The 20,883-nt window shown below is 44.8% G+C and overlaps 1 protein-coding gene across 3 annotated transcripts; it reads left to right on the top strand.

The window, feature by feature from the left end:
* Positions 1 to 4,960: 4,960 nt before the first annotated feature.
* On the top strand, positions 4,961 to 19,089 carry LOC103729796 (E3 ubiquitin-protein ligase TRIM31-like). Of its 3 annotated transcripts, none has more exons than XM_017796836.2 (9): positions 4,961 to 5,569; positions 6,236 to 6,331; positions 6,902 to 7,132; positions 7,933 to 7,955; positions 8,471 to 8,586; positions 10,551 to 10,625; positions 12,902 to 12,943; positions 13,544 to 13,654; positions 18,354 to 19,089. In XM_017796836.2, exons 1-9 carry the CDS (start codon positions 5,186 to 5,188, stop codon positions 18,881 to 18,883), a joined length of 1,608 nt encoding a protein of 535 aa, XP_017652325.1. In that variant the 5' UTR covers positions 4,961 to 5,185; the 3' UTR covers positions 18,884 to 19,089. The 3 variants fall into 3 exon arrangements, with proteins under 3 accessions (XP_017652325.1, XP_017652324.1, XP_017652327.1); XM_017796835.2 differs by having other exon boundaries at positions 13,541 to 13,654; XM_017796838.2 differs by lacking the exon at positions 6,236 to 6,331 and having other exon boundaries at positions 4,964 to 5,569; positions 13,541 to 13,654.
* The last annotated feature ends 1,794 nt before the right edge of the window (positions 19,090 to 20,883 follow it).

The raw sequence follows: 20,883 nt of genomic DNA, 5'->3' as shown, positions 1-20,883 counted from the left end.
GGGGAGACTGGATCACAGGATTTAGTGTTACAGCTCAAGACAAGTGACTCAGCTCAGATCTCAGTGATTCAGCTCCAGCTCCAAGTCTAAGTGATCCAGCTCTAAGTGATCCAGCTCCGAGTCTGAGTGAGGTGATCCAGGCTCCGAGTCTGAGTGAGGTGATCCAGGCTCCAACTTTATTCGGGTAAAACTAGGACTATTTATAGTGTAGAGACAGTAGAATAAGTCTTAGCTGATAGGTACTTTTAGGATGCCTCATTTACATAGGGCGGTGGGCTTCTATCAGGCTATCAGACAACGCCTGATTAAAACCTGGTAGCTCCTGTGCCGGAGGGCATGTATTTGTGGTGAGCACTTTAAAAGAAGAGTCAGGGAGGATGCCAGGAAGGCACTCTGCTATGAAAGGAATCTGCAGCACATGGTTTCCGAGCTCGTGAGCTATCTGGATGTGAAGAGACTTCTACTTGCATAACAGAGGACCCCAACAGTCCGACAATATGAAATTTGTCAATATATCAACTCACACTCTACCTAAAGGCATCAATCCTCACGAAATTAAACAAAATAAATTATAATAAGTGGATGTTATTCATGTTAAAGTGTTTGGTAAATTACAGTATGTGCATTCCATTGACATATACTCTACTTTTTGATGGGCTTCTATTTCGTCTAACAAAAAAGCATCTCTGTTATTCTACAGTTTAAAAATGCCAAGAATATCTGGGGCTGGAGAGATGGCTCAGCGGTTAAGAACACTGACTGTTCTTGTAGAAGACCTGGGTGAGAATCCCAGCATCTACATGGCAACTAACAACTGTCTGTAACTCCAGGGGATCTGACACCCTCTTCTGTCCTCCGTGGGCATTGCATGACATGAGTGCACTTACATACATGCAGATATAGCATTCATACACATAAAACAAAAATAATAAAATAATTTTTTTAAAGCCATGAATATCATAGATATACCTAAACAATTAAAAACTGAAAATATGCCTACATATCTCTCTTTTAAATTTCAAACATTTTAAAACAATGAAATATTAAACATACTACTAGTATTCCATATAATCCTCAAGGTCAAGCCATCATTAAAAGATCTAACCATGGGGCTGGAGAGATGGCTCAGCAGTTAAGAGCACTGACTGCTCTTGTAGAGGACCTGGGTTTGATTCCCAGCACCCACATGGTGGCTACAAACCGTCCTTAACTCCAGTTCCAGGGGAATCCAAAGCCCTCTTCTGACCTCCTCAGCACTGCACGACACAGGTGCACTCACATACATGCAGGCAATACACTCATACACATAAAATAAAAAAGATCTAACCATACATTAAAGGAAATGCTTATTAAACAAAAAGGGGGAAAGAAAGCCCTTGTCATATTCTTCTAAACTCTTTATTTGCTTTAAATTTTTTAAATCAAAATGACCAAGGATTGACAGCTGCTGAAATACATTGGCCTAAAAACTCCTGAAATGTTACAACTTATTTGGTTCAAAGATATTCAAACAAATCAGTAGAATAAAGCACATGTTATTAATCGGGGAAAAGGACATGCTTCTATTTCCACAGGTAAAACAAAACAAAAACCCCGGATTCCTGATGGTTTGATGAAGCTGAGAAATGAACAAATGACCTCAATTTGATCCTGATTTGGCTGCTGAACAGATGGCACATCTCACACTTGGGCCTGGTACTCGGAAAGTAGCCAGACCCTTACCATCCACTAATTCCTGTGCCTTACCTACCTGGGGACAACTGAAAAAATGATCAAAAAGAATAATTGAACTAATAATTCTGTTATGGGAATCATCGCTATCACCGCTACTGCAGCAAGCGCAGGGGTGGCATTCCATCAAAGCATACAAACTACACTTTGTGCAACAGTGGCACACTGATTCTGAAAAGCTGTGGAGCTCTCAGAGACATTGATAGTGTTCTTAGTGCCGAAATCACAGATTTGGAATCCAGTGTTGTTATGCTAGGAGACCAAACTGTTAGCTTACAAAGACAGTTAACCTTAAAATGCAGTTGGAATGTTATGTCAGTTCTGGGTTATTCCTATGCAACTGAATGCTTCTTTATTCCCTTGGGAGAATGTTAAGAGACATTTACTTAATCATGGAAACTTAAGAGATGTTAGGATTTCAGTCTGATATATCTCACGGGTTTGGTGAACAATTGAAAGAGTTATCTGGAAATGACATAATTGATAGTATTGTTGGTAATCTAGAAAAATTAATTCTCTGATCAACATGTGTCTAGCACTGCTTTTCATTTTAATTCTGTGTCTTTTTGTATTATTCGTTTCAGTCTGGTAAAAATCTAACAGAACCCACATCACAGCACAACCCCGAGCTGCAGAGTCGGCCTTATGATGCAGACCATGGCCAAACAGAAGGGGGGCATGAAGGAGAGCATGAAGACGTTAAGCGCGGTCAGGGACAAGGTCCGGACATTTCTTGAAAACAAGCATGTTGGGCTCGGCAGAACACTGCCTTAGTCATAGATCAGACGAAAACATCGTAAGTCTAAGTCATGGTACTGCAAAACGTAGGATGTCTATTTAATGTTAAACATAATCACCGGCTGACTGGCCTTCCTGGAAATTGTTAAAAATCTATAGATTGTGTAAGAAACCAATATACTCTTTGTAGCCTATTGATTAACTTTAAATGTAAACCTGTAGAGTGTGCTTTGTTCTCTGTGAAACTAATCCTTTCATGTGTTCTGGCACAAACACCAAGCTTGTAACTGTAGTTTTGAGAGTATAAAAAAGCACTGCTAAAGAATTAAACTCACTCTTCCCCACCTGAGGGTTGAGTCCTTTGCCTTCACTCATTCTGTCCATCCACCAGCAGACCTGAGTCTCTACATGAGAGGTAGATACAGAGGGCAGCCAGCATCCTCTTGCTGACTCCCTGGACACTGGGATCAGTTGCTGCCTCCAGCCTTCCCTCTAAGTGTCCTTTCGAGGGCACCCCAGACAATAACTCACTTCCGGAGGGAGGCTTCCAGAAACAGGTGACTTTCTTCAAAAATCTTTTGGGGTGTGGATAGCAAAAACAGCCAGAATAGCAGGACAGCAGGGAGCAGAAACCCTGGGGCCTTGGAAAGTCTCAAGGGATACCCCCTCTAGGAGTCTGCCCAGGCCCACACTACTCCCCTGTTGCGATGCTCCTAGGTCTGAGGTCTAATTCTCTTGGATCTTGGTGGGACCTCCAAAATGTTGTGGGGTGCTTCACCAGAGAAGATTATGTCCTTTTAATAAGAAGATGAAAGTCATTGCTGCCCAGGGCTACTGCACACAGGTGTCAGAATCCAAGTGTGTAGTCCCGGGCCTTCTCTAGGGTAAGCTTTTATACAGAGAAACTACAACCAGGGGTGAAACATTTAAGTTCCCAAGCTTACAGGTACAAATACCCCTTAATATTTTCTATTCTGTTAAGCAACAATTACTATTTTGCAGAAGCAAGCCAAGCATAACCTACAGAAGACATAAATCTGCAGTTAGCAGGTGCTCTCCAGGACACGCTGACCTGTTCCCAAGACAACTAGGGTCCAGCTGATGAGTGTTCCCATACCCTGCGCCAACTGCCTGATAATCTCAGAGACTAGAGTCAGGCTTGAAGGCTTTAACATGCCATAGCTATGGTCAAGAAGGTGCCCTATTACATTCCCCACTGGTTCTATGGGCATGAGTCAAATCTTAGACTCATCTAGGAGATTATATCGTTCTCTTAGGACCATGATTTTTACTGCATTTACTCATTGTCTAATATAGCTAGTTAGGCAATTGATCAGACAAGGTCTGACTGTCAGAGCCAGGAGTAGGAATACTAGAGGCCCAGAAAAGGCTGTGAGCAGGGTAGTAAGCCTTGGAGACCAGGAAAATAAACACTGATATTAGTTGTCTATGCTGGATAGCATTAGTTGTCAACTTGACACACCTGGGTAGAGGGAGTTTCAATTGGGGAATTTCCTCCATTGAACTGGCCTATGACCATGTCTGTGTGGTATTTTGATTTTTGAGTGATATGCGAGGGCACAGCCCACTGTGAGCAGTGCCACCCCTGGGCAGGTTGTTCTGTGTTGTATAAAAAAGCAGGCTGAGCATGGGCCAGGGAAACAAGCCAGTAAGCAGTGCTCTATGACCTGTGCTTCAGCTCCTGCCCCCAAGTTTCTGCCCTGAGTTCCTACCTTGGGCTCCCTGAAGCACTGTGACCTGGAAGATGTGAGCCAAATAAAGCCTCTCCTCGCCAAAGGTTGGTATTGGTCAGAGTGTTTTGTCACAGCAATTGAAGGTAATCTAAGTTAACTTCCAAGCCCTTTTCTAAGAAATGATCCCAAGTTAAGGAAATGAAACTTTACTGTGATGCTTTTGAATATGTATAATGCACATAGATATGCAATCCTTAAAATATGTGAACTCCCCTCAATTGGAGTCCAGATTTTGAGGTTTGTACCTGCTGGACCAGGCTGCAGCCTAGATTCCTGCTTCCTGTAGGCTCCTGGGGTCCTCCCTGATCTTCCCCACAATAGTCCTGCTATGCAGTTACTGTTCTGGATTAAATAAGTACAACAAAGACCACGGCTCAGCACAGCCTTCAGAAAGCGTCCTCCAGCATTCTTGACACGCTATTTTAAAACACAGAACTTGTTTGCTAAGAAGGAAACTAGCTGAGCATAACAGAACGTGTGGCCTGTGCTAGAATGCTCTCTTCTTACCAAGACTGAGGTCCAGGGCACTGGGTTCCTTTATCTGCCTCAACGCCTAGTCTGTGCAGCTGTGCTCTGCGTAGACACCCACCAGAGCCAAGACCCGCCCTGGAGTTCCAGTCAGTGCTCCACCCCACACATGTGCTTTTGGTTTCACAACTGCCTTGAAAGTTACGTTTCCTTATATCAACTTTCTGGAATCTTCCTCCCTTCATGGGCTCACAGCATCTGTCTGTTCTCCAGCGGTCCTGCAGGACTGGCTGTTTGTATTTCTCTGCTCGCTACAACTGAGTTTTTACTCTTTTCTATCAGTCATTTCCTTTCCACCCCCTCATCATTTCCATCCCTGGCCCTCTGACTCACAGAATCTTTGACTTTCACTTCCTGTTTCCTTCTCTCTCATCACCAGTGTCCCCCACAGACTTCTGGGTGTCCACCTCTCGAGACAATCCCGCTGCTCCAGCATGGCCAGTGATCTGCAGGAGGAGGTGACTTGCCCCATCTGCATGGACATCCTGAGGGAGCCTGTCACCATTGACTGCGGGCACAACTTCTGCCTAGTATGCATCAGTCAAGTCCAGGACGCTTCAGACAGTCTCCTGTGTCCCCTCTGCAAGGCTTCCGCGAACAGGAGCACGTTCAGGCCCAACAAGCTGCTGGCCACTCTCATCGAGAAAATCCAAGTTATGGAAGCGGAAGAGGCAGAGCTGAGGTGTCCGAGGCACAGGGAGAAGCTCCATTACTTCTGTGAGGAGGACGGGGAGCTTCTCTGTTTGGTGTGTCGAGAGTCCAAGGACCACAAATCCCACACTGTCACCCCACTAGAAGAGGCTGTTCAGAACTACCAGGTAGGGCTCCGGACCCTCCTCTGCCCTCCCCCAAAGGAGAGAGCTCCCTGGGGACATGGGACCAGCTGCCTGCTCCACTGGGTTGGCACCCATGCCCCACTTCCTGCTCCTCAGTGGGCAGTTTGTACCAGGGGCTCCAGGCTCCAGCAGCTGAGCTCTGGGAAATGCCAGTCAGCAATCAGGGCAGGAGAGAATGGTCAGAACGGGAATTTTGACCCAGAAGGTCCCACTCAAGTCCAGACTCCTGAGTTTACTTAGGACCTTCAAGGAAGCATTTTAAGTGTCCCAGCCAGCCACTGCCACAGCACTGAGGATGAACAGCAGAGCCTGGGACATCTAGGCAGCCAGTGCTGGGCCACTGAGCTGCATCTCCAGGCTGGGTCTCACTTTGGCTATCCCTTGGGAGGACAAAAAACTGTCTCTTAAAGATTTTGGTTGGACAGATGAGAGCAAGTGTGCACTTAACACCAAAGCAACATCCTGAGGGTCACAGTCATCACAATGCTCTTGTCTTAGCTCAGGAAACTTCCAGATTTCTCCCTCCCTATCCCCTCTGGTCTCCAGCATGAGAACAAAAGGGGGTATTGGTAATAATTTGACAAACTAGACGGAGCTTTCCTGACTCCGCGAGAGGGGAAACCTGCCCTACACCCCGTTTCCCTGCAGGAAAAGATTCAGTCTCAAGTGGACTTCTTGGGGCAGAAGGAGAAGGAAATACTAAGAGAGAAAGCACAGGGAGAAAACATGATCCGGGTCTTCAGGGTAAGAATCACTGCCATCTCCTGCCCCTGAAGCAGAGTCACCTCTGTTTAAGCTCCCAGAGTTCCCTGTTACACTGAGCCAGGACCAAATCCTGCTGACACAGAGGCCAGAATGCAGGCCAGACAGGAGGAGCAGGATACGGAGTGTGTCCTGTGCTCCGGGGATGCACTGATCTGCCTGTGGGTGAGCAGCAGAGTGGGGTGCAGTTCTGCTCCCCCCACAGCACAGGCATAAGGAAAACACACACTGTTCAGAATCTGAAATAGGGAACTTATACAGAGATACACACACAATACACACATATACACACATATATAAAAATATGCGTACTTACACCCACACATATACATACATGTACACACACACATGGATCCTTGAAGGTAATGATACACCATCCATCCTGCACCTGAGAACACAGGAAGTCTCTGAAGGAGGCTGTCCTTCCCTGTTCCCCCAGCCCACTGCCTGCACTGCTGTTCAGGATAAGCTCTGAGCACACTTCAGAAGGAAAAGTTCTGGAAGGTAGTGGAAGTCTGGGTTTCATCTTTGGGTCCCTCTCCTTGTCCCCAGACCCAGGTGCATCTAGAGAGACTAAAGATCCTGGAAGAATTCAAGTGCCTGAGACAGAGCCTGGAGGAGGGGGAGAGCTTCCTCCTGGCCAGGCTGGGCTGGCTGGAGCAGGAGGGAGCCAAGCAGATGAAAAGTTTTCTCACTGGGGCACAGGCACAGCTGAAGTTCCTCCGGAAGCTCACTGAGTCCCTGCAGGCCAAGCAGCAAATGCCCCTCAGACAGCTGCTGCAGGTGAGTCCCTTGGGAGCAGATGTGCAAACAGGTACCACCCACCCCGGTAGTTTCTGTCATCTCAACACAAACCAGAGGAACCTGGGAAGAGGGAACCTCAAGCAAAGAATTTCCCAGATCAGGTTGGCCCGTGGCCATGTCTGTGAGGCATTTTCTCAGCTGCTGTTGATGTGGGAGGAGGGCCCAGACCACTGAGTCCTCTTGTCACACTGCCATGTTTGAAGTGTTTGGTTCCTGCATGGGGCTGTCCAGTTTCCATCAGATTGAGTAGCGCAAGTGCAGCTTACACACACACTCCTAGAGAACTCAGAGGACAACTTGAAGGAGTCTCTTTATTCCTTCTACCATGTGGGCCCCAGGGATCAAACTCAGGTTCTCGGACTGGGTGGCAGGTGCCTTTACCCACTGAGTCAACTTGCCAGTCCTTGTTTAGTTCCTTAAAGAATCACTTTGCAAAACAACCTATCTCCTCTTAACCTGCCAGCAGAGTTCCCTGCTGTCTCAGAAGCAAAGCTCCTCTTCAGAACGGCCCTCTGCCCTCCTTACTCAGTTCCTCTAGATGTCTAACCACTGTCTTTTCTACTGGCAAATTCTGTGCTTTTGAAGCAGTTTCCCAGGGTGGGAGAGGAAAGGAGGGGGGGAGAGAGAGGAGAGAGAGCAGAGAGAGAGAGAGAGAGAGAGAGAGAGAGGAGAATATAATATACTGGGGTGTCCTCACCCTGCCTCCAGCAGGGTCTGAATCCCGTCTTGGTGCCTGTGACTCAGGCCAGCTCTGAGGCTGTGCTCTCTTTCTTTTCCAGGACATCAAGGTCATCTTGAGAAGGTATGATGGGCGTCCCAGGGCTCCGTGCTTTCTCCTTCACTCACGCCCACATTCAGCACGCATGCAGACACTCCATCCTCCCCACACTCCACCCACACTCTAACTTGGCTGTGAACTCTTCAGGCTGCAGGTGGGGAAGGTAAGCTGTGCATAGTAGCAAGAGGGCAGGTGGACGTGGACACAAGCTCTGTAGTCCACATCCCCAGCTCTTCAGCACAGTCTCCTCCCTCCTGACACCCCCTGCGTGCCCCTTGAGAACCACTGGGCCTATTTCCTACAACATCTCCCCCCCCCCTCCCCCTTCCCTCCTCTGCCTCCATCTCCCACCCTCATCTCCACATCTCCTCCTGCCCCCTCACTGACCCACATCCATAGTCCTGGCCTCATGACACCCAGCTCACTAGACCTACACTGTTCCCCTCTCTCTGCCTCTAATCCACACACCTGAATCACAGGCTCTTCCTCCCTATACTGCACCCCCTGAACTCACCGCACAGCTCACGGTGTCTTCACAGGAGTGAGGAATTTCAGTTCATCAACCCAACCCCAGCTCCTCGGGACCTGGCAAAAAACATAAGTGAAACAAAATCAAGACACGTGTCCATCATGGAAATCCTGAAGGAGTTCAAAGGTAAGGAAGGGCCGTCACCTCCCTGGGCGTTCTCTCCATCACCCAACAATACTGTGTTAAGGTCCAGGTGTCAGCAGTGACCCCTGAACCCCGCCAGTGCCAGGCTGTCCACCGAGAGCTATCATTCTGCACTGTAACAGGGATTTCACAGTTTTTTTGTGGTTTTGGGGATGAAACCCAGGACTTTATGCATGCGAGACAAGCATCTACCAACTGAGGCACATCACCTGCACCAAGAGCACCTTACATATGAGCTACACATGAGCATTTTTGCCTTGTCAGATTATGAGTGAGGAACTGGATGCTTGGTTTTTAGTAGGTGCTGGTCACACCAGCCAGTGGGCCCCAGAATATGGTGTTCACACTCACGGCTGCTGTAGGTGAGGAATGCATAAGGCCTAGAATGAAAGTAGAATGTAAAACACACTAATAAAAACAGACAGGGGCTGGAAAGTTGGCTCCGTGGTTAAGAGAAGGTATTGCTCTTGTAGGGGACCAGATTTCAGCTCCCAGCACCCATGGAGAGCAGCTCACAACGCCTGTGAGATCTGATCTCCATGGATATCTGCACATATCCACATACTGGCACACAAGTACACATAAAAACAATAAGACTTTGAAAGCAAAACTAAAACACGGCAACAATTTATTTTCAAAATGATTAGACTGTGTTATTCAGCGTAGTCTCTTTGTTTTATTTTATTTTTGGTTTAATTTCATGTGTAAGAGTATAATGAAAGAGCACCCATGTCAGGCTAATAGGCCTGCAAGGGCCAGAACAGGGTGTTGGAATTCCCTAGAACTGGAGTTACTGATGGTTCTTAGCTGACATGTGGGCGCTGGAATCAAACCCAGGTCCTCTTAATCACTGAGCCATCTCTCCACCCCCATAGTCTCTTCGTGATTAGTAAAAAATGAAATTCCAAGCACCTTTAATCCCAGCACTCAGGAGGCAGAGGCAGGTGGATCTCTGTGAGTTCAAGGCCAGCGTGGTCTCCGTAGCGAATCCAGGACAGCTGGGGGCTACAGGAAGACCCTGTCTCAAAAAGACCAAAAAGAAAAAAAAAATGAAATTCCAACATCAGCATACTGAGAAGCTTGGATGTCAGGCACCCAGCACTGCACTGTGCCTGGCTTCCACCAAGTTTTTATTTTACACATTGAAATAATAGTATTTTGAAAATACTGACCTAGGGGTTGGAGAGATCGCTCAGTGGTTAGGAGCACTGACTGTTCTTGCAGAGGACCCAGGTTCAATTTCTAGCACCCACATGGTGGCTAACACCCATCCATAACTGGAGTTCTAGGAGCTTTGACCTCCAAGGACATGGCACAACACAGGTGCACTTACACACATGCAGGCAATACACTCATACACATAAAATAAAAATAATAAAATATTTTTTACAAAACACTGAGCTAAAAAATGTACATGATTAACATCATCTTTCTTTTTCTTTTTTTAGATACTATCTGTGTGTGTGCAGCCCCGTCTGTCCTTGAACTCATTATGTAGTATTATCTGGTCTAAAACTTGTCATCACTCTCCTGTCTCAGCTCTCTGAGTGCCACTGTGCCCTGCTTGGTGCACGCCTTTAAAACCAGCACTCAGGAGGCAGAGGCAGGCGGATCTCTGTGAGTTCAAGGCCAGCCTGGTCTACATAGCGAGTTCCAGGACAGCTGGGGCTACGGGGAGACCCTGTCTCAAAAAAAAAAAAAAAAACACTGGAGAATTTAATAGATGCTCACATCTGAGGCTCCCACTGTATTTCTGGCAGCCACTGAGGGCAGCCCAGGGCAGCTCTCTGTGTTTGGACACTTCTGGGTCCACTGAGACTACATGAGAAATTCCAGCCCCGACCTCCGCAGACTCTGAAATCAGTGCCTCACTGTGTGGTGCTGGTTCCTTGGTTATCCTTGGTTAACCTCTGAGGACTCTGCATTTCCTTCCCTCTCTCCCATAGACAGGCTCCAGGCTGAGGTGAAGGAAGACAAAAGCAGATTCCTGGACAGCTTGAAGGAAGAGGACAAGGAGAGCTGTGAGTCCCTGGGCTGCTTCCTGCTGTTTGGGGGCAGTGAGACATGCAGAGAGAGATTGTGCCCCTAAGGGGAGGGGAGGCCCAGTGGGCGAGGAATGGGCCATTGCACATGTTTTATTATTTTTTAAAGTTTATTTTATATTTCTTTTGTTTTACATTAGTTTTCTTAAAAAATATTTTATTTATTATTTTATGTGTATGAGTGTATTGCCTGCATGTATGTGAGTGCACCCGTGTTGTGCAATACTGCAGAGGTCAGAAGAGGGCTTCGGATTCCCCTGGAACTGGAGTTAAGGATGGTTCATAGCTGCCATGTGGGTGCTGGCGGGTCCTCTACAAGAGCAGCCAGTGCTCTTAAACACTGAGCCATCTCTCCAACCCCAGATTATTTTAAATTATGTGTGTGTTTCTGAGGGTGTCAGCACAGGTGCATGCAGTGCTGTCAGTGACCAGAAGAGGGCAGCACAGCCTCCTAGACCTGGAGCGACAGGCAGTTGTGAGTCCCCTGAAGAGGCCTTCCAAGAGCAGTGTGCACCCTCAACTCCTGAGCCTTCTCTCCAGCCATATTTTACTATTTTAGACTTGGGTAATTCACAAATAGTGACAACCTTCCAATTGAGAAATGTTCAAAATCAATAGAAATTTTACTAATTAACTTCTACCTTGCACAAAGCCCATCAGTCACATCTCAGTCTATTTTTTAAAATATATTTTATTTATTATTTTTATTTTGTGTGTACAACTGTATTGCCTGCATGTATGTGAGTGCACCTGTGTCATGCAATGCCATGGAGGTCAGAAGAGGGCTTTGGATTCCCCTGGAACTGGAGTTAAGGATGGTTCATAGTCGCCATGTGGGTGCTGGGAATCAAACCCGGGTCCTCTGCAAGAGCAGTCAGTGCTCGTAACCACTGGGCCATCCCTCCATCCCCCATCTCAGTCTATTTTAAGCAGAGTCACTGGGGCCAGTGAGCTCAACACAGCTGAGGACTGGAGACCCCCATCATATCAGCTGTGATGATGTCATCAGAGATAATTCTGCTACTAGAGTCCTTAGTTAAAATCTGGGCTCTGACAGCACCAGGAAGTCAGGCTCAGCCGCCCATCCTCACCCCACCACTTAGAAATAATAGTGTGAAGCAGAGAACGAGGGTTTATTCAATGTGGGCACATTGGGAAGAGGAAGAAATGAAGGGAGTAGTGTCCCAAGTCCATCTTCAGGGCTCTGACACCAGCTTTAGGTTAATATAGACTGCGTGAGGTTTTCATAACTAAGCCCAGGGTGACCCATCACTGTCTCAGCTCTCTGTCCTCCAGCTGCTCTGATAACCTGTCAGAACCTGTGAGATCTCTCCCAGGCAGGCAAGTTCTTCCTCTGGCTGCACCAGGGTCCAGCCTCTCCCTTCCCTCAGTGTGGGGTTCCTGGGGATCGTCATTCTTTGAGGCCCATTGTTTCAACAGTGTGATGTCATGGTGAGGGACACAGTGTCTCTTTAGAAATTCTTCTCTCTTGACAGGGCAGCTGTGGTGCTGCCCCCTAGTGGTCACACTGGTTTGTGTCATTTTTCTAAGGGTCTCCTATGTGCTGAGCACCCACAATCAGTGTCAAAGCCCCAAGTCTGTACTCCAACGATGGCTTGCTGTCAACAGTTCATAGTGAGGCCACTGGAACTCCAGAGAAAAGGGAGTATCTCCCACTTTGCGGAACAGTAGAGAGATTCTGCACCAGTTTATCCTCCCAGGCCTGGTGCTGCAGGCCCGTCATCCCCTCACACAGGAGGCAGAGGGCAGAGGCTGGAGGAACACTTTTAGTTTGAAGCCAACCTTTCCCTCAGCTGGTTCTATGCAATGTAAGGTTATAAAGTGAGACCCTGTTTTTTTAAAAATTACTGCACCAATACATGCAAACACAAAGGCAAATTCATTTATCTGGTAGCAGGAAATTGCACTCTGCACTGCACTGGGGTGGACAGGTCCAGGGCTTCCTCCATCAGCATCATTCCTGTACAGGAAGAGCTCCTGGAGGTTGAGAGGAGGGTTTATGAGTTCCCCAACTCACACCTGGTGGGGAGTTTAACTTCCTAAGACCTAGCAGAGTTGGCCAGCAGAGACCCCCCGCCTCGCCTGTGACACAGAAAATTCAAAAGGTTCCTGTACTTCCCAGGGGTGGTGGGTGGTCCCCATCTGGATCCAGTGACTGATGATGGTGGCCAGGTGTTTACTTAAATGTTTTCTTTAAATGTTTACTTTAAATGTTTTCTTTCTCCAATTCCTAGGGTCCCTGTTTGAGAAAAATAATGCTGAGTTGCCCACCTCAGGTAGGAGTCCTGGCTGGCACACTGGTCTTCCTGGAGAGATGGGAGGGGACCTGGGGTCTGCAGGTCACCATGCTCTGTCCATCCCCAGCACTGACAGTCAGGGGATGGTGGAGACCAGACCTCAGGAAGAGCTCCCTAACATGCAGGACCCCTCTTCCCCTGTACTGAATGGTTGCTGTCAGTTCCCTCCTGAGATGGCCAGGGACAAGGACAGAGCAGAAGGAGGGGTTAGAGACCAAGGTCAGGAGGGGCTGGGAGGAGGGGCTGTGGACTCTTCCAGACTTCAGGTGCAGAGATGCTAGACATGGGTGGTGACTGGCATCTCACCCACTGTCTCTGCCTCCCCAACAAATTCTCCCCTAGAAAGTGCAAGGCCCCCAACAGAGAATTTAATTTTGTAGTCACCCCACCTCTGCCTGATGCCCCTGAAGCTCAACAGGCCACAACTACTTGGGGGGAATTCCTGCTGATCAGTCCTTCTAAGCACTGGCCTCTCTTCCTTCTCTCTCCAATGGTGATGGACCAACAAACCACGGTGTCAAATGCCCACTACACACTCCATTCCAACCTCACTTTGGGATCTCTTTGTGGGGACAGAAGACCCTTCAGTATCCCTCCTGCAGGGAAGCAGGGCATCTTATGGGGAAGTTCCTGGAGATGAAGACCACCATGACCCTGCAGGGAGTCCTGATGACATAAGGGTGACATTGGGTGAGTGGGGAAGAGGCCTGGGATGCTGACCATGGAGATGGATGTGAGGGTCATGAAAACCTGGGAGGAGGGAAGAATGTATTTATGTACTTATTTGTATTTATTTTTATTTTATAAAGTTTACAATTGCATACTAATTGTTAGGAATAGGAGTGGAAAGAGGCATAGGTTCAAAAGGAAGTAACCAACTTCCATGATCCAAACTGACCATTTATTAGTCCATGAATGGTGGAAAGAGCAGTGAGATCAGCACAGCAATCACACTGAGTTGAGTAGCAGGCGACTTTAAGTATTCCAGAGAGTTATATGGGTTGGTGTTTATAAAAGCCCCCAGGGCCTAATAAGGTCTGAAGAACAAGTATCCACTTTATGGCTGGTGGTGGTATGTTCTGGGGCTATAGTTTCAAAGCAGGATCTAATAATGGTCTGATAAAGCCCAAGGGCTGACCATGCTCTGTTAAGTCCAATCAGCAGGACTGGTGGGTTATGACCAGTTGGGGTTTTTTGTCCTATCTCCCTTTATTCCAGACCTGGAAGAGAAATAGATAGGGGTGAAGGAGTGCCATAAGTCATCCTGAATGCTTCCTGATTAGAGTGGTTGTCATGGGGCTGAGGGATTCAGGGTCCATTGGAAGAGGGGTGTAAGGTACGTCAGTTCTCTGGTGGCCTGGAGCAGGAACATTGTCTTGACTTTGTGGAGGATTGGGTGAAGACTATTTTGGCTTCTGCCCTCATGCGGGTCTGTAAGAATCTTTGGAGACAGTTGATTAAGCATGGTGTGATGGGTTAGCACAATAATGGGCTTATCTCTCTTGGCTGGAGGTGAGTATTGCAATGCTGAATTATTTTAAGATTTGAAGTCTTACATCTAAGTAGCATATTTTAAAAGAAACAAATCATTAAACATAATTCTAAATAACTTTTTATATGAACTTAAGCCTAATATCTGAGAGGTACATTCCCTTGGACTCTTAAAGAAACATACCAATTACTTTAATCTTTGCTTATACTTTCAAGTTGGGTGTTTAAAACCATGCAGGTGGCTCAAGTTAATTAAATTATTTTTACTGTTAAGGTCACATGAGGATTTCATCCTCGGGGGTCACTTGGGCTTTGGGGGAGGCCCCTGGCTCATTTGGCCTTTCTTCTACCAGCTTCATCCATGTGAGGATGAGTCAGTGGTCTTCCTTGACCATGACACTGCTTGGAAGTATTGAAGAAACTTATCCTGTATGTTGACTCTCCTCTTTGTAGACTGGACATTGGTTAGAGTTCATCTAGTGGAGTCTCCATGTCCTCTCTGGAAAAGAGGACAGGTGACTCATTATAGTTATAGGACATTTTGAGATGCCCCGTAGTCCTCTGAGATTTAGTGGATCTTGGAAGGCAAGGAGCGAAAAAAATGTTCCTTAAATCCCTCTGATCGGATTAGCATAGGACGCAAAGTGTCATTATCAAATATGCAAGAAGTTTTGTACTTTTAATTACTGTGTAGTAAGTAGATAAAGCTTGAATAAAAAAATCAAACATTCTTTAGTAAACCTTGACTCTACAACTTTTTCCTAAGCTAGCCCTTATAATTGTTAACAAGAACTAATTTAACTAGAGGTTGGACTAAACTTTGACCTTAGAATAATTTAAGATTATTTATATATTACTTTCAAGTGGATTTAGATACATAAAGGGCCCAGAGAATGTGGCAAGAGTGGACCCTTTAACCTTGTAGATTTCCACAAAGAACTGAACTTGTATGGCCTAAGTCAAAGAAAGGAGGGATGTAAACACCAAGGGTCAAGTAGGCATAGCCCAAGGAAAGGATTTAAACCAATTCTCTTAGGTCTGTTTCAAATGAAGGCTGTTCTGAAAACAAAACCGGCTTGTTTCTTCCCCATCCTCCCACACTCTATTTTGTAGTGTTTCAGAAGGAAGAGGTGGAGGGATAACATCACATACCTATAAAAAAATTCAGCTGGTCAGACTCCAAACCAATCTCATCCCAAATTACTGTTCCCTTGTGGACTGTGCCCGTCAGGTAGAGGGAGGCAAAACCCAGCTCCTCTTGACCCAAGCCATCTTGTTATGGGCAGTAGAAAGCATGCTGTGTCCTACATCCCAAAACACATTCCATAAATTTCAAATGTATCACTTGTACAACACAGAGGAACGTAACGGACATTTTCCAGCAGCTTCCGGCAACCCCAATGCTTGTCTGCATCCATCCAACACAGAGGGGCAGACTGAATGTTTTCTGACTACAACAGCAATTATCATAATAACTGCTCTTTATGTCTGTAGTGCCTGACTACCAGGAGCACAGTTTCCAGTTCCTCTTTTTGCTGAAGGCTGTCTCTGTAGAGAACAATCAAGGTTTCTGTTGTCCTAGGTAACTGTTCTATATAGGACACCTTAGATGCTCATTTAATCAAGGAGCACCAGTACTTAAGTATATAGTGAGGTTGAGGATTTGAGTAAGTAAATATTCATAACACACAAGAAAAGATTAATGAAAGGAAATAATTATTTATAACTTGATTTAAACCAAATTAGTATTATTTTATCATCTAGGAATATACCAAGTGAAACATTAAATTTCATAAGCTATGAAAAGGAGTAAAAAATGAGAGAAATGTTTAGTTACTTGGGGGTAGTGGACTGTCAATTAGTTGAAGATGAGTACCGACCAGCATATCTGAAGTTTGAGCTATTTTAATGAGATAATCTTAAATGAAAGTCCAAGAGACTGTATTTGAAACACACACACACACACACACACACACACACGCACGCACGCACGCACGCACGCACGCACGCATGCATGCACATGCGCATATTATCTTGAATTTTTAACAGTAATAAATACAAGTAAAAACACATTAGTGGTCTTGTTTTACTATAGCAAGCAGCTTGATATTATTTTTGTTAAAAAGCACTTAAATATTCGTTAAGCTATTTTTGTTATTTTAAAGCAGCAGATATGAATAATGATCTCAAATATAACATATTAAGATTATCTATGAACTTTAAGATGTCTTTGTAAGCCTTGAAGCAGGTTTTTAAAAGGATCAATTTTCTTTTAAAATGTTTAGAGATGTTTTTATATAGCCTTGGCAAAGATATGGACCTTGATAAACCTGTTTGCTGATTTTAAAAATCAGTGGTGGTCTTAAAATCATATATATATATGTGTGTGTGTGTGTGTGTGTGTATATATATATGTATATATATATATATAAAATATATCTGAAAGCCCAGAAAAGTGATCTTTCTTAATCCTTGAATAAAGAGTTTAGCATCTCAGGAGAGTAATTTTCCATTGGACAAATTATACCGGAGCAAGAATAATCTCTTAAAATTAACTTGTATCTTCAAGCAATAGGAACCTTGTTGTAGAACCAGAATTGAGACAAGAATCAAGGAGACAACATTTTGACCAGAAAAATATTCAAACTCCAAAACTCATGTTAATTCTCTCAAAAAGATCTAAGACAATTATTCACCTCTATTTGTTTTTCAGAAACGATCATATTCATTTAATATCCTCAACTGGCATACTGGATATGTGGCCAAGCTAACTTAGTCTGTTGGAGTTACGACCTTTTTCCTTAAAATTTTTGTTTTACTGTAAGTGAAAAAGAAACTGGGCTAACTTAATTCCAGTTTGCATAAGAACTGACTTAAAAGCCAGTTTGAGACCAAGTAAAGTATTTTCAAAATAAAGCTCATGTAGACAGTACATACATACATAATTATATATAAGATACTTATCAGCCATCAAGATTTCATCATCACTCTTTGTTAAGATTCTATCTCCTGTACTTTTCATTGTGAAAAGGAAACGTAACACAAAGATCTTTAGTGACTAGATAGATAGATAGATAGATAGATATCCATTGTTATACATATAGTACATTCTTTTAAAAATTTACATTTAAAAGATCCATATTAAGAATTTTGAAAAAGAAATGATTGTATTACCTTTGACTATTACATGAATGAAATGAATTTTAATTAATATATATTTGGTTAAAGCCTGTTTTGAAAGGAAATCCTAATCAAAATTTATGTATATAACATTAAATCTTATAGCTTAATTAAATAACATATACTTAAATATCTCGCTATATAAATCTGATGATGTTTTTTATTAAAACTTTGAGTATTTTATTGCAATTTTATTTTTTGCATAACAGGTCATAATGCCAATTAATACATATTATTACTAGGGATCAAATGAACAAATTATAAAAAGAATTGAAGCAAGGAAGGAATTTTCTGACCTGGTAACAGCAACCTATGTCTTATCTCAGCTTCACAGATGGGCTGTGTGCTCATCCCTGAAGGCAGGAAGAGCGCTTGCAGATTCACACACTTTAGAACTGTTGTATTTTGTTTGTATTTGTCTATGAGATGGCATGTAACAAGGCTTTTGCTCATGTTTCTTTAATGGGAAGTAAAACTGATCTTCACAAATTTTAATTTTAGGAAAATATTCTGCATACAAGTTTGGGATATCTTATTGACAGTGTAGGGGTGCTGAGTTAAAAAAAGATTTATGTAAGTTTATGTTTTGATTTCATTCTTAGTCTTTTTCCCAAGCTTCTGAATCTTGGAATTTAGTTTTGCTTCAGACAAAACTAGACCAAGTCCAAGGCTCCCCTCTTAAAGTATCCTTTAAAAAAATATTTTTATGGCTCTGCAGACGCTGCTGTCTCCTGTAGTCGCTTGCTGTCAGCCATGGTCAACCCCACCGTGTTCTTTGACATCACCGTCGATGGCGAGCCTTTGGGTCGCGTCTCCTTCGAGCTGTTTGCAGACAAAGTTCCAAAGACAGCAGAAAACTTTCGTGCTCTGAGCACTGGAGAGAAAGGATTTGGTTATAAGGGTTCCTCCTTTCACAGAATTATTCCAGGATTCATGTGCCAGGGTGGTGACTTCACACGCCATAATGGCACTGGCGGCAAGTCAATCTATGGGGAGAAATTCGAGGATGAGAACTTCATCCTGAAGCACACAGGTCCTGGTATCTTGTCCATGGCAAATGCTGGACCAAACACGAACGGTTCCCAGTTTTTCATCTGCTCTGCCAAGACTGAGTGGTTGGATGGCAAACACGTGGTCTTTGGGAGGGTGAAAGAAGGCATGAGCGTTGTGGAAGCCATGGAGCGCTTTGGGTCAAAGAATGGCAAGACCAGCAAGAAGATCTCCATTTCCGACTGTGGACAGCTCTAATACTTTTGACTTGTGTGCATCTTAACCACCAGACCATTCCTTCTGTAGCTCAGGAGAGCACCCTCCGCCCCATCTGCTCTCAGTATCCCATCATCTTTCTGCTCTCGATGTCTCGATGCAGTTCTTTGGGTTCCATATTCTCCTTACTCCCCTCCAAGTCTAGCTGGATTTCAGAGTTAAGTTTATGATTATGAATAAAAACTAAAAAGGAAAAATATTTTTATTTATGTGTATTTCATACAGAACATCTTAATCATCTTTATCTCCCCTTCTCCATCATCACCCTCCCATAGCCCCCCACCTCCCCTGCATTTCATGAGTTCTGTCATTGATGTTAAGGCCTATCAGGTCAAGTTAGTGTCCCCAAATGCCCCTCAGTGCAAGTTCATCCACTGAGGTCTATTCAGCCTATGTAGAGTCACTAACTTTAAGAAGATCAGCTCCTCCTCACCTAGCAGTAATCAGCTGCCAATAATTCAAAAGCTAAGGTTGGGGATTGCTGCCGCTTCCCACAGTTCCCTGATGGGGTTTTGTCTGCTTGGGTTCCCATGGGTCTTGTGTATGTTCAAACCATTGCTGTAGGTTCGTATGAGCCAAGTCTCAGGAACCTGTAAGACTCTATTTCAATACGGTCATGCACCTCCACCCCTGGCTCTTACGATCTTTCTGCCCCCTCTTCTGAAATGGTCTCTGAGCCCTGGGTGGGTGAAGGTTAATATAGGAGACCTGTCCAAGGCCCCACACTCTGCAGACACGTTTTCTATGCTTTGGCCACCTGTGTCCTTTTGGGTTTGTGCACCTCTGTTGTTTGAGGGAGGTTCATTGGTGAGAGTTGAGGCATGCGTTGGTACTCTCTCTACCCCTTGTCTACTATGTCCCGTGAGCCTTAGGTATAGAGGCTCCATGGTAGATGTGTCACCTAGGATTTTTAGGACTAGCTAGTATAATAAAGACATTTTAATGTAGACCTAAGCATGAAAGTTGAAATCAAAATAACTGTACACGAAAAGAAAAAAGTGAGATATATCCCAGTATGAGAAGAGCCTCCAAAGGAAAGTGGCCTTTACAAGTGGAATTTTTAATATGGTGTGGAAGCTTCTCCCTTTTCTAAAGTTTTTTTTTATTTTGAATACTTTTAGCTCACGGGTTTTTTGAATAATTCTTATTATTGTAAATTACCAATATTATAATTTTTGCTTTTTTAGATGATTTCATAAATAATTAAAGCAGACTGTGCATTTGTGATGTTTTCGATTTTATTGCCTAGGATTTCTAATTAAGCACATAAAATAAGCCAATTTAGAGATAGTAAATGAGTAAATGTTCCACACACGCACACACGCACCAGCTGAAGGAGCAGACCAGTGAAACCTACAACCAGCTGAAGTTTGGTTTCCTCAAAACATTTACCATTCCTTAGATTAGATATGGGAGAAGTGTCTAAGATAAAGAAAAAGAGGGAAAAAAATTACTGAGGCAGAGGATGAAGTTTTTAAGTAAGGAGACTGAACACTTGCTGCCTCAGCAGAGGGGAACGGGAGGCTGGGTGGGGCTGGCAGCAGGATGGTGGTGCCCTGCTGAGGCGCGTCCCATGCAGGGCTGTGACCCTCTGCCTGTCCACCTTAAGCTACCTAGGGGTGCCTGCTGGGTGCCTGCTAACCAGGTCAGAGAGGGCTCCTGGGAGGGGCTGAGAGGCCTAGGTGCATGTAGAACAGAGAGAGAAGGCAGTTACAGTCCAGGAAAGAGCTTATAGAAGTAGTTGGTATCCAGAGGGAGAACAGAGAGAGTTGGGGAGTGAGTTAGGGACCTCAGACCATTCGTTATTATCCCTGTAGTACTTATCTGAGTCCTGGAAAATGGCAGAATCGAAAGTTCCAAATTCAGGCCAAATATTTCTGTTAGCGAGTTGGTTTTAGGCCAAATTACCTTCACTGTCTTCCAGGCCTGGAGTCTGAGATGAGTAAGACTGGTGCGGGTCATGCCCCTAGCCCACCCCCATG

This window comes from Nannospalax galili, unplaced genomic scaffold, assembly GCF_000622305.1.
Source record: "Nannospalax galili isolate Female #2095 unplaced genomic scaffold, S.galili_v1.0 scaffold1573, whole genome shotgun sequence".
Lineage (NCBI taxonomy): Eukaryota > Metazoa > Chordata > Mammalia > Rodentia > Spalacidae > Nannospalax > Nannospalax galili.
The sequence above is the reverse complement of the archived record's forward strand: the minus strand, read 5'-3'. Positions and strand labels throughout refer to the sequence as shown.

Excerpts from the sequence above, each read along its gene's own strand:
- LOC103729796 (XM_017796835.2), top strand. The coding sequence starts at position 5,186 with ATGGCCAGTGATCTGCAGGAGGAGGTGACTTGCCCCATCTGCATGGAC. Across the intron at positions 7,133-7,932 it reads CCCTCAGACAGCTGCTGCAG|GACATCAAGGTCATCTTGAG; the intron begins GTGAGTCCCTTG and ends TTTCTTTTCCAG. Across the intron at positions 13,655-18,353 it reads TGACATAAGGGTGACATTGG|ACGCTGCTGTCTCCTGTAGT; the intron begins GTGAGTGGGGAA and ends ATGGCTCTGCAG.